The sequence below is a fragment of the Oreochromis aureus genome, linkage group 10 (assembly GCF_013358895.1).
Source record: "Oreochromis aureus strain Israel breed Guangdong linkage group 10, ZZ_aureus, whole genome shotgun sequence".
Taxonomy (NCBI): Eukaryota; Metazoa; Chordata; class Actinopteri; order Cichliformes; family Cichlidae; genus Oreochromis; species Oreochromis aureus.
Genome location: NC_052951.1, coordinates 22,931,264 through 22,944,900, shown reverse-complemented (window position 1 = coordinate 22,944,900; position 13,637 = coordinate 22,931,264). Strand labels below are relative to the sequence as shown.

The 13,637-nt window shown below is 39.8% G+C and overlaps 1 protein-coding gene across 2 annotated transcripts in view; it reads right to left on the bottom strand.

Moving 5' to 3' along the window:
* sh3pxd2b (SH3 and PX domains 2B) overlaps positions 1-13,264 on the bottom strand; it is a 34,754-nt gene extending 21,490 nt beyond the window's left edge. Inside the window, exons 1-3 of one of the 2 annotated variants that reach the window (XM_031725931.2) lie at positions 12,884-13,264; positions 9,773-9,853; positions 2,313-2,388 (exon numbers count right to left, since the gene is read on the bottom strand). In XM_031725931.2, coding sequence (XP_031581791.2) covers positions 2,313-2,388; positions 9,773-9,853; positions 12,884-12,955 — 229 coding nt within the window. In that variant the 5' untranslated portion in view covers positions 12,956-13,264. The remainder of the gene's footprint in view (positions 1-2,312; positions 2,389-9,772; positions 9,854-12,883) is intronic. The other variant, XM_039618448.1, reaches the window with a different exon arrangement.
* Positions 13,265-13,637: the final 373 nt, after the last annotated feature.

The following is a 13,637-nucleotide window of genomic DNA, read 5'->3' as shown; positions in this document are numbered from 1 at the left end:
CAAACCACTTTGCTGATGCAGAGACACCAAGGAGTAAAAACAACTTGGGGCCTTGAACAAACCAAACCAGAAAGGGAAAACCACTTCCGTACCTTGTCAGATTGGCCCCCGTCTTTTCTCCAGACTTTTGCTTTGTAAGTGAATGTTTTAGGGTTTTTTTCCCCCCTTGGCTGTCAATGAATACTGTGCAGTTCAGAAGACTGTTTGCTTGGAATCCCTCTCAGACAGAGGTCTGATCTGATGCTAGTAATGGTCCTTCATTTGAATCTCCATGTATTCAGGCACTCAGGATAAAAACCTTCCTACAACATGCAAACAGCTTCACAGCAGCATTCCTAGAGGATGTCCCATGCAAATGTCCATGAGTCCAATCAGACCTTTTCTTTTGGTGCCTTAGCAGCACCAGAGAAGCAGCACTTTAGTGCCATCCTCACTGCCTTTATCTTTTTTCTTTTCTTTTTTTTTTTTCTTTTACAGCAAAATCAAGACTATCAAAAAATATCAAAATGCCGTTCCACTACAGGATCAAATTAAAGGTGAAAAGCTTCCACATGATGGAGACAGGAATTTATACAGACAATAAAAACAGGAAGCACATTTAATGTAGATGTTTAATGTATCAGTATGGGGTGCTTAGATGTAAAAAGGATGGTATGAAAAGCAATCTTTAAAAAAAAACAACAAAAAAAAAAAAAAAACTCCCTCTCCTTCCTTTCCTACTTAGATTTCATCAAACGGGGTGAATGCGTGTGTGTTTTTGTATGAGCATTCTCTCAATGACTTCCAGACTTGCATGGGCATTAAAAAAAAAAAAAAAAAACCCTAACCCCCACCCATCCCAAGCCTGGTGGGGAAGATGTGGGTGGGGTTTACATTAAGGATTTTCTTCCTTTCATAAAGGATTACTTTCAGCAGGATCTCAAAAGTTGGTCAAGTACACCCAAAGCCCCCTTTTCAAAACAAACTTTGTTGCCATTTGTATTTGAGAAAAAAAATAGTGAAAACTAAAGAGAAGTTGTTATTTCTCTCTCTCTCACACACACACACACACACTGATGATTCAGCCAGGAGAATGATGGAGCTCAGTTGGGATTATCATAATGAATACTACGGAGTATAACATTCAGATTTTTGTTAAAAATACATGAAACACTGGCAAATAGTCTGTTTCTCTAAAGGGCTCCAGCAGTGATTCACATACATGGCATGTCTAATGTGTCTTTAGGCCATTTGCTGAGATAATGTGGTTCAGTCCAATGTTTAAAAAGTACATGAATTAAAATATTCTTGCTTAGTGGCAGAAATAATATGCTTATGCCCAACACCGTTGCTTCAGGTTGTTCTAGTTGGTTTCTAAGCGCACGTGTAAAAGATTAACTTGGCTTTCCTCCAGTTCATTTTAAGGTCATCAGTAAGTCATTGCTGTGTGTTTGGTTGAAGGATCAAAGGGAGCACACATAATACAAGGACATGACACTGCAGCAAGGGGACGACACAGGAGTTCAAAAACCTTTCCGTATTATAAGCATATGAGCTGTGGCTAAATCGCTCTGTGTGAATCAGCCCTTAAAAATCAAAACTTTGATGATTTAATTCTGGCCGATTTATCCCTCAATCACTTTATGGATATCTCATTCTGTGCCTGTGCACTTTTACCTCTGTGTTGCATGCTGGATCTCCGTCAGTATGTCAAGACAGCGATCCTTAAATGTGATTTTGATTTTATGGAGAAAGTTACAGGGAAGCAAATCTGGTTGAGTAGGGCAGGTAGGAAGTGACAGGTTTGCGTGACCAGACTCGTCAGGACATAAATGTCAAACTAATGGACTAAATGTTCTCCCCTCGGGACGCCTCGGGACATTGAAGTAGAGCTCGACACCTTCAGCTTTACACAAAGGGACAAATTTACGCTGCACAACCAGTGAATGTCAAACAAAATGACGAACATGGCCCTGGTTTCCTGATACACTGTGGTTTGGGAACTGTGAGCCATTCAACTGAAAACTGCTGAATGGAAGTAAATTTTTGCTGCCTGCACACATTTGAGGTCCATGACGAAGTCACAGAGCACCCAAAATAAGTGGTCATGATGGGATTTCCAGGAAGGACTCTAAAAATAGCACTAGAAGTGGATCACAAGGCCTTCAGAAGACAGCTTGAAGGGAAGATTAGACAAATTTAAATCAGGTAAGTTTAATTGGGATGGTCTGTAAAAATGATGTATTCTCCACTTATTCCTAATAATGCCCAATTATGTGCCACTTCTTTTTTTTTCTGTGATTGGTCGTTGAGGGACTGTGTTCAACTCTTACCTGGCAGGAATGGAATGATCCGGCGCTTAGGGTCTTTCTGGCCTCCCTCCACTGGGAATTTGTCCAGCAATTCCATCTGAAACGCGATGATTAATCAAACTTATTAGCATGTAAGGTTTTTACATTCTCACACACACAGGATACATACACAGGACAGCTGAGGGTGGTTAAGAGAAACTGATGATTTTTTTTTTAAACAAATCAGCAGTTCCAACAAGGAATTTGGCCAATAAATGCAGATCTGCCAATAATTATAAATGTACTGAGCAGATGGTATGGTTTTCCCCCCTCTACTTCATATGTTGCTGTAGCTGTAGCTAAGGAGCACCACCGCTGACATAGTGGAACATTTCCCTTGCCATGAATTTTAAAAGGCTAGAAAGCAGTGGTTTCTCATTTCTCCTGCTCTTATCTCCATTTCTTATGCATCTAAAGCTGTGTCACAGCTCTAGTCCAAATAAAGAAGTTTAACAGTCTTGTATTTACCTTACTGAAACTCAGCCTATTCTTATAGCTTTTTTTCTCCTTAATTTAAAACCTGAAATCACAAGAATGTCAATCCAAAATCTGGTTCATAAAATACAAGCTTAATTACAAAGCAAAATACTGTGCTACAGCAATTTAATTAATTTACTCAGTGAAGCTAAATCTGTATTTTATATGATGAAAACGAATAAAAGGAACCAAAAAATAATCTCTTTCATCTACAAAAGCAGGAATAGTAAGAAAACATGAGTCAAGCAGGTTACTGGAGTTCTGTACTTTCTTGAAATGCATCACAAGACAAATAGTCAGATGTTTAGCCGGTGAATCAGTACCACCTTGAGTAGCACTGTATAAACAAAAAGATGGCCTGACATAGACAAGAGAGACAGAGTGAGGGAAGGAGACAGAGAAACAGAGAGGAGCCAGTACCCCACACACTGTAATTGTTCCCATGTGTCTGACTGTGAGTGCAGACACACCCCAGTCCCTGTGTCTACTCTAAGACTTGTATCTGCTCTGTAATCAGAGGCAGTCAAACAAGAAAAGGCATATGGAGCGAGTAAAGTCATCTTTTCGACATACCATTTACATCATGCACTCAACATCAAATATCCATCCTCGACAGGGGTGAGGATGACAGGCTAAGGCAGAGGAGAGGAAAGCTGCATATGGTTTTAACTTTCTAAAATGCGTTTTTTCAGATATGTGCTATGGAGTTTATCTCAGTCATGTGTTAGTATTGTATAGATAGACATATGCAAGTCCAAAATTCTACATTAAGCACTTTATTTCTGTGCCTGTTCCACTGCACTCGGAATACAATGAATATATTTATTTATTTACTTACAAGTTCATTTCATCTAAAATACCCCAACCTAATCTACATGCTTCTTCACCTGATAAAAAGAAGTGTTTAGAAAATATTACGATTCTCCACAATTTAAGGAAAAATCCTGCAAACATTCTGTCAAGAAACTCTTTAATGGAAACACTGAATACAGTTTGACTCTCTTGCTCTACACTTTGACTTCAAACAACATATCTTACGTCCATTTTGGTACAGATTAGAAATATTTCCAAGGTCAGACCAATACTCTTCAATGACATACTTGAACATCCGATCCATAACCCCCACCATTTTCTCCTGTTTGCTGATTATTGCCACTCACCGCATACGTGCCTAACTGATGTAGCAGTTTTCAGTTAAATACAGCCAGCAGGACAGAGAACGCATTACTCCAGTCCTAGCAGAATTACACTGCCGCCCCATTCACAACACAGACGCATTTAAGATTTCATTGATTACTTGTAAATCATTACATGAAATGGCCCCACTTTGTAGCTCCAAAGTCTTAATGCCTTATTCTGCACCCAAACCCCTCGGATCAGACAATCATGCCATTATATCTTGCAAGATCCAGACCACTGTGTAACAGGCTTCCTCTAAAGCTATCAAATCAGACCCCCTGTTAAGAATAGTAACAATATTAATAGTAAACTAACACACCAGTAACGGCTGCAAGCATCACAAGTGCTCTGAGGTCTCAGTTTAACAGAACTCTACATTGTCTACATGCTACATTCCCAGCCTATTATGATCCTGCAATCTTTTAAACACTGTTATTTCATCCAACATTTGCTTGCAGATTTACAGTCACGTAATGTTTCAAGGGACTGTAATTTGTCTAGTCTATGTCCCTTTAAACCACATCACCAGTATTTAATCAAAAACCAAATAAAGAAGATCTAAGAAGCTCCAGACTGTTGAGCATGAAAAAGGTCCATGAACAATTGTTGCTCTCTTTGCCTATCTCAACAGCCCTGGCATTCTCTGACTCAGTTCACTGCATAATTAAGCCTGAAACCATTTTTTAACCCTTTGTGGGGATACTGTTCTCATGGCAACATACTGTTACCATCCACATTTGTGGAGTTCTTTAACCTGTTGGTGTTTGTTAAGTATTTAAGTTATCCACGGTATTATGCTATAGTAATTAGCACTAACACTGACTAATTAATACTAAGTAATTAGAGGAAAGCATGTTAACACAGTAACTTGGCAAATGAAGAATGAAGAATCCCAACGGATAAACACTTCTTCTCGAATGCAGAAAAAGATGCTTGGGGTAATGACTATGCAGTAACTATGTGTGATGACTTAGTTTACCCAGCAGAGCTGCCCTGGCTACTGTTAGCACTCTCAGCCATAAGCAATATAAAGGATGATTGTAACGTCTGCTTCCTATCACTTGTGAATGACTCAATGAACATGCAGCTTCACATTCAGATCCTCGTCTTGCTCAAAAACATCAAGATGGCAATGGGCAAAATAGAAGGTATGTGCAGTATCAATGTAATGTTCATCATGATGTGTGTCATTTTTAAAAAATATTATAACAAATTTCAGATAATTCCTTATAAACATTCATAATTTACAGCAAAACCAATTTTCAGAGGCTCTGTTTGTTTCTGATCCCTCAGTTTCTCGAATGTATAAAGTGAAAACATGCACGACATGGGAAAAATAAGTGGTTTCAATTGTGCTCGTCATCTCTTCAGCAGTTAACAATAGACTATTTTTCAAAAATGAGTAACCCTGAACAAAGATAGTGATTTCACAGACAACCACATAGACAAGAAGGCAGAGGGTGAAAGTTCAGAGTAGAGATCCCATTTCAAAGCTTGACTTTCTGGAGATCTGTGCCATGCTGCTAAAGAAACCTCTTCCATTCTCAAGAATGATGAATCTGCACAAGAACATAATGAAGCTAACAAATATGATAACGTTTGGTATGCCTTTGTTAGTATTCATTTAGCGGAATCCCGGAAGATTATATAGACTATATACATGAAAACATCTCATCCTCTCAGGTCATAAGTTTACTTCTTTCAAATAAACTGTTGAGGACAGATATCGCCATAGTTACAGTACACAAAAATTATCACATTGTTGCTGCTTTGTGAAATGACCGCAAGACGCAACCTCATATTACAAAGTCAAATAATCTGTCCCCCCCCCACCCCTGTTTCAAGAAGCTGAGTTTATTACTGCAGATGGAAAATATGTGACAGCTGTGCAACTCTGAATAAGCAAATAATGTTTTCTTTTTTTCCCCCCTTAAGCTTTAAAGTAGAAATATATCCACTATCCAAGGCGAGCGGGAATGCAGGAAGCCTGTAGAGCTCGATGGACACGTGTGCAGAATGGAAACTGTTCTTAGTGACATGGAAGCAAACTGAAAAGCTGCTAAGATGAATGCACTGGAAAAAAAAAAGGGAGAGAAACTAGAAGCCACCATGGGATGGGCTCACACCAGGCCCAGTGCCCCCACCCCCTCTGATTATGAGCTCAGCTGCAGATGTGTCATGTTTCAAGATTGTGTCTTGTATGGCTGTCACACTATCATGTTGACAAAAACGTATCCACAGACAGACAAAAAAAGCCCCTAAACTGTTTTGTGTATCCAGGATGATATTTTCCACAAAGACACACACAGACACACTAACTGACAAAGATCAAGACAGTACAATCTAAGTGATGTTTTGCTTAAATTTTGTTTAATGCTAAAACATAATAACTGTTATTATCTGTACATTTTCAAATGTAATGTTTTACAAAACGCGGAGAAACATTAGTAAAGCACATTGTTATTTTTGATTAAGATGCATTAAGTTGTTTACTTGCATTCCCGAACACAAACATTAAGTTTTGTGGTTGAATGTTAAGCTTCTTACAATTGGACTGAATTTAGTTCAATTCATGATTTTAAATAGAATAAATAGAATTTTTAGTTTTAAACAAGTTTTTGACGTTTTTAAAATATTTGTGGCAGGTAGAATATATTTCTAAAGCACTACACAACGTCTCACATTGAGTGCCTGGCCTTCCTCTCACTTCTGGAACAACTGCCAACTACTAATTCCGTAGACTGAGCAACTTTACCCTCTTGTTTTTCTGAGGAAAAATCTCACAAACAGCACAAGCGCAGGGCCTTTCTCTCCTATTGCAGGCACACCTCTGTCTGTTCAGTGAGTAACTGTTTGCACATGCTCAGTGTTGCCCCTGTGGTTTGTTACCCAGACAGAGGATGTTTGCTGTATGTGAAAAAAAAAAAATTCAAAGCATTCTGTGGCTTCTAATTTTCTCTGAGTAACAATTTTCAATGTAAATATAGCTGCCAGCCCAGCTGATGTTTTTAACCTGTGAGTATGATGAATCTGTCTGATGAGATGGTTAAAAATCTATTTTAAAAAGCTGCTAATTAAACAGAAAAATTCTCCATTTCTAGATGGTGCAAAAAAAAAAAAAAAAAGCAGAAATATCCTCGGTGACAAGAACATCTGGCTCTTGCTCAGCTATTCTCTTCCTTAGAGAACTGAGCAATTGATCTGTCAAATCAAAGATAGAATGCCAGGAACAAGAAATACTCGCTATTTTGTTACTGCTGCATGGTTAATACTAAGATTTTTTCTTTATTTTCAATATGTAAATAACAGCCTTGCTATTGTTGGTTTTGCGCATGCATCAAGAGACTTGTATTTATAATAGAGAAAACTGCTTTTATATCTTGTTTTAGCCCTTAGTGAAGCAAAATCAACAAAGTCTGTGCCAGCCACACAAAAAGCACATGCTGCTGTGTTTGCAAAAAGAGAATCGGCTGCTTAGGCCAGTTATGTTGACAGGATGTGGTGACTAGCACTTCCTGCGTAACACTAAGGCTGTGGAATGACCAGAGATGTATTATTATCTGCATTACAAGACAAGCCAAACCCACATAATGAAAGACATTATGAAGGAACCTGTTAGACAGATTACAGAAAAATTATAACATAATATAAAAATATAACAGACACATGGGGGATGGATCGGTGTGCAAGTGATCGGAATAAGCCAGCTGATTAGCCACAACTGGTCACTGGATATATTCAATTTCGAGGAAATCTAATTAACATGTCCTGCAGCTTGACGTGCACCTCTCCAGATATGAAACATGACGCTGCAATGCAGACAACAGCTAGTGTGATTGCTTTATTTGATACAAACACACCGTGTGATCATGGAAATCAATATAAATCATATTAATACCCACAGGGACCTTTCTTTCTTAAAACACAATGCATGTTAATATGTGATGGGCTGGGACTGCTCGGCTTCCTAATGTTGGTAATGCTGACACTTGCACAGCAGTGAGTAATCTGCTGGGGCAACCATCTGCTGTTTTCATAGCACTGCCACCATGTATAAACTCAGCTTGGTCCAAATCTGCTCTCTTTTTGTGTTGTAGTAATTTCAGCTATTCGACTTCAACAAAGTTAGCTTAGTCAGCATTGTAACACTGAGAATTACACTAAGATGCTCCACACAGCATCCCAATAATACCACCAACAACTAGTGTTTTGGCGGGTGTAATTACAGAGTAATGCAATTATAACAGATGGTAGAGAAATTGAAATAGTCTGCAGCTCTTTTTAAAAAATTTTTTATTTGTATAAAAAAATGTCAGCCCAATAACCTGGAGCATGACAGCAGGTCATGTAACCTGATGCAGCTGTGGACAAAATGTTAAGTTTAAACTTGGTCAAAGAAAACTTGGAATAAATGCTGCATGGTGATTGCAAAAAAAAAAAAAAAAAAAAAAAAAAATCAATAGGGTCAGGTCAAAACCTTAAAAAGCTGGAATCAGCCATTGCAGTTGCACTTGGTGCCTCTTTATTTCCTTATAAAGCTTATAGTGACACTGATGATATTCAGAGTATTATGATTTTCTACTTGTCTCCAAGAAATGCCAAAACTTTAATGTGGCTTTTATATATTAGTACCAAACCATACAGAGATACAAGAGATGAGCCATTATCTGTTATGTCTCTACCAGGATTTATCTACATCCCCTTGACCACTGAAGTCACTCAGAAATCCATCATCACACCAGGAAACAGCTGAATGGCATGGCACGCCCTGCTGAATAACACATCTTATACGCTCTTATTCTAAAACACTGATCTGATACAGTCTGAGTTATAAATAAAGTGTAGCCTGTTGTGTGTAGTAGTTGACCAGTTACACAACTGTAATGCGAATAACATATATACAGTCATTTATACAATACAAAAGATATTTTAAGAGTAGGCTTTAGACTTTATGTGTAATATTACTGCTCATATTTATCCATGCTTTTATACTGTGTCAACAACAGAAAGGTGGTATGGATTAACAAAATTAATGGATAATGGTTCTATTAGCAGCTTTACTAGGGGTCAAGTCAAATGAATGAAATAAATACTTCACATTCGTATGTTAAATGCTACACACGCAGCCTTAGAAACTCAGTGAGGCACTATAGTTCTGTACTTCATTACACATGCATTGACCATCTTAATCAATTAAAGGAATTTAATCCAATTAGGGCTGACAGTACGCCTTTCCGAAATTGACTACATGCTCATTAAAAGTAATTGCCTTTCTGAATTTCCTGGAGTCCATGTTGTGGTCTCTGATGCAGCCAGGCCCCCCCCACCACCACCACCACCACCACCACCACCACCACCACCACCCTCAGATCCATTACCTTCAAAAAGACGAGAGGAAACTAGGATACTAATAAGACTCTCTCATTGTGCAGCGTGCACCATCGCCATGACGTCTGAGAATGATTCAGACATTTCTGTGGTCATCAGTGCCACAGTCGCATTCATCACTGTCCTCTATTAACTTCACTGGAACATTTTCCGACTCGTCTCGCACAATATAATTACCAGGGTTATAAGGGTGGAGCAGGGAGAGGCTGGCTACGAGTACTAGTCTTGTATGACTGAGACAGTGCTTCCATGCCTTTCCTGCCCTGTGCACTTGTCTGCTAGCACAAAACAAAACAAAAAAATCCCCCCAAAAAACAAAAGTGAAAGAACACATTTAAGACTATTAAAAGAAACTCAAAAATGAAGACACACACGCACACAGTTAGTGGCTCACTCACCTGCAGGTCAAAGAACTTGCTGTAGCGTCTGTAAATGGTTTCTGTACTGCCATCGCTCCAGGACACTTTGATGATGTAAACCTGGCAAAGCAAAATAAAGAAAAATAACATTGAAACTAATGCACAGCTATTATTGTGATAAACTAAAGCCCTTGGGGCATCACTCTTCAGTCACTACCATTATTTGGGAGTGTTATGAATCCTAGAGAGGGCTGCATATAGCAGACATCCCATTTCTCTGGCAGCATCACGCAGCTGTCACTGAGTGGTTTTCATTACTGTAACGTATGCTTCCCCACATCCCACTGCCTCCAGTGACCCAAGAATTGCTCTCCAGTCCCTTAAATGCACCTCAAGGAGATAAAGAAAGAGGAGGATTTCAGAGAAACCTTGCACAAGGAAACACAGGTGCATCCTACACAGAAGTCTTCCATCTTGTGGCATGACATTTAAATGCCACACTTCCATCCATTATGAGCAAATTGCACCACTTAAGACACCCTGAAACCACCAACTTCTCCTTTCCTCCATCACATCTACCACATGCCATAGCTGGGAGGAGCTAAGACAGACTTGAGTGCGGGAAGTCAGGAGTCACACTAATGAAAAGCCCCCAATGTCATCATCCGTTCACATGAAAAGAACAAGGATATCAGATGATTTCACTTCCTAGTGCAGTTACATCACTTCCTGCTGTAGAAAACATAATTGTCCTGTATACATGCAGAAGAGTGAAATAATATTAATAATGATAATAATAAAAAACCCACAAAGTTAGTGCTACCTTTCTAACATGGGCAGCACTAGGTTAAAAAAAGAACTACTCTGTAGGCGTAGCTGCAACTTCAATCAGACATATATCTAAAACAGTAAATCATAATGCACTTTAAATAATGTGAAGAGTTTGGGGACAGCAGCAGATTTGGATTTTGTTCTTTAAAGAATGAAAGGGGAGAGGCAGGGAGGTGATTGGAAACTCCCTTGTGGCTTGCTGTGTTTGGCTAAATGCTGCTGGCCCCAATCCCAGACCCTTTCAGGCCTCATTCTCTTTTTTCGGTGGACTTGAATCCGATATTACGATGGACTGATCAACTACGGGAGCTATACAGACAAGCAGCAAGGCCATCTTCATTAAACAAAAAAAGATTCCCCAAAAAGACTAGTTCGGGTTCTGTCTGGCCAACTACTAGAATGAAATTACTCATCAGTGAGAAGAAAAACTAATCAGTGCAAAGATATCCTGTTGTGTCCTTGCTGCAGATAAAACTAATTAAGAAATATTTGTTATCCAAACTAAGGTGCAGCAACTCATGGGAAACAGGAGCTGATGCAAAAAAATAGCTAACCCTCCTAATTAAAGTTCCAAGTTCAAAGAAAAACTTCTTCTGCCATTAGATATTTGCAGATATGTCTTAAGAATTAGAGCTTTGTGTTAGACATTCTATAGAGATATACTGAACTCTGGTGAGCAGACAAGCCAACACAGCTTTTTGCTATTCAAGCTACATGTTCAGACCTGAGACTTTAAATTTCCCGGAACCTTGAGATCCGTTTAAGAGAGAAAAGGCATAAAATCACAGTAGGCTACACCAGAGACTGAACGAACAGATGGAGAAGACACAGGACCAAAAGAACTCTGCGCCCTTGACCACTAACACTCACAGCGGTACAAGGTCTGCTGGTCCTTCAGCCCCCGGTTTAAATTTGCACACCCATATGGATGCAAACCAGCATACAAGTACACACACACACACACACACACACACAGTGACACAACATGTACACGGAACTAACACAAACACCTGCTAAGGCCTTGGCTGCGACTCTCTCTCTTTCTCTCTCTTTTTTTGGCCAACTACACCAAGTGATGTCATATGTGTGACTTTATACTAAGTGCAGGATTGCAGGCAAATACACCCACATTTAGCTCTCACTAGTGACTAATAAAAGCTCTACTGTTTATGAAAAAAAGAGGCTTTGTCTTGATGACATTCTCGTCTCCCACACAAGGTCTGCACTGGTTATTAAGAAAAGAAAATTATTCCCAAGTTCTTCGTCTTCTTTCTCTCCCTTTCGCCAACTGTTGACTGGAAAAGAAACACACAACTCTCTAAACTAAAAATAAAAATATTTTTTTAAAAATAGTAATAAAAAAAAAAAAAATCACAATATCTGACACAGTCTTAAAACCAATAAATGCTACATGGGGTCCAGCCTTTAAACCCTGTCATAAATGTTAGTCATAGCCTACTTCCTGGTTACCAGTGGTAACTAGCCAGTGTGGATAGTTTAGGGGACTGGGCTGAACTGTATATTATTATGTTTCTTGGACTCTTCCACCATTGCAGTCTTCAGTGGTAAGGTGCTGCAATGGCTACGGTCACATGCATGTGATTCTGGGAGTCACATGCATGCATCGTGGCTCAAGAGTTGCCTCCCGTTGCCTACTGGTGGTGGTCAGAGGGCCCAGTGGCGCCAGTGTTCGGCAGCCTCGCCTCTGTCAGTGCGCCCCAGGGTGGCTGTGGCTACAATGTAGCTTGCCATCACCAGTGTGTGAATGTGTGTGTGAATGGGTGGATGACTGGATATGTAAAGCGCTTTGGGGTCCTTAGGGACTATTAAAGCGCTATATAAAATACAGGCCATACAGGCCATTTAAAAAAATGCACACTGAGAAAAGGGGTCATAGGTCACGTGAGTCGGTCCACTCGAATGCTTCTTAATGATATCCTCACGTTTTTTTTAAATGAGCATTTTATTCGGTCAAAAACAATCTGAAAAACGATAACAACACAAGAGCTGTTGACTTTGGGTCACTGCACAGGTTGCTGAAATATAACAGCGTAAATCTTGATGTCGGTCCTTACTGGTCTTAAGAATAAAGATCCCAACAGATTTAAATAGTCTGAGCATGACCTGAAGTTTTCAGAAATCATATTCTAATTAAGTCTGCTTTACCGTTTCGGCTGGTTTGGTCAGCTGTAATTTGACACTCTCTTTGTTTTTTACTTTTCCCGACAGGACAAAGGGGGGAACTGCGGAATATCCGCGATCTGTTGCACATTTCACGCAGCAAAGCACACGGCTGTGGTAATTAAACAAAAGGCTTACGTAGTGTTTGTTCGGATTCCTCCGCTTCTGGACATCTTGAACAGTTACTTCTTGCACGGTGCGCCGTGGCATGACGTCCCCTTCTTTTTACGGATCCGTTGAAAGGAAAAAAAAAAAAAAAGCAGATATCCCTGTCGGGTTTTTTTTCGAGCGATCACACCCGGCTGAAAAAGTTTACACTGCGACGCTTCTTTGTCATCCGAATGGCTGGGATCGATCTGAACAAACGCCTTTTTTCCCCCCGTAAAGCTTCCCACGTCAAAATTTCCTGTCCAACATTCAGACTCTCGCAAGCCAGAAGTTAATAATCGGTTCTTCCTTTCCCCCCCTTTCTCATGCCTTGTCCCGACCCGCTGACTGCCCCGACCAAACTCCCAGCCTATCCCAGCTCGCCTACTCCCATTTGAGCAACTGGGACGCTTCGTGGACCAACCCTCCAGCTTCAGAGCAAAACCACAATCTGCAGGAACACTCGGGCTTCAGTCTGCACACTTAGAGCTAGATGTTAGGCTTTAATCAATATGACAGCACTCAAAAACAGCGTGCTCAAGAGCACTTAAGGAGAGCGAACTTTGTCCATTTCTCACTAAATTGTAACTCTTTTTATTTCAATTCTCTATTGCAACTTTGAATATTCGCCTTCTTTGCAATGAACCGCTCTCCATTAGCAATATAATAACCCTGATGCAATTTAAATGACAGTTAAGAATGGATGTTGTCTCACTGTGCATACAGCTGAGCTGCAGATGTCTAA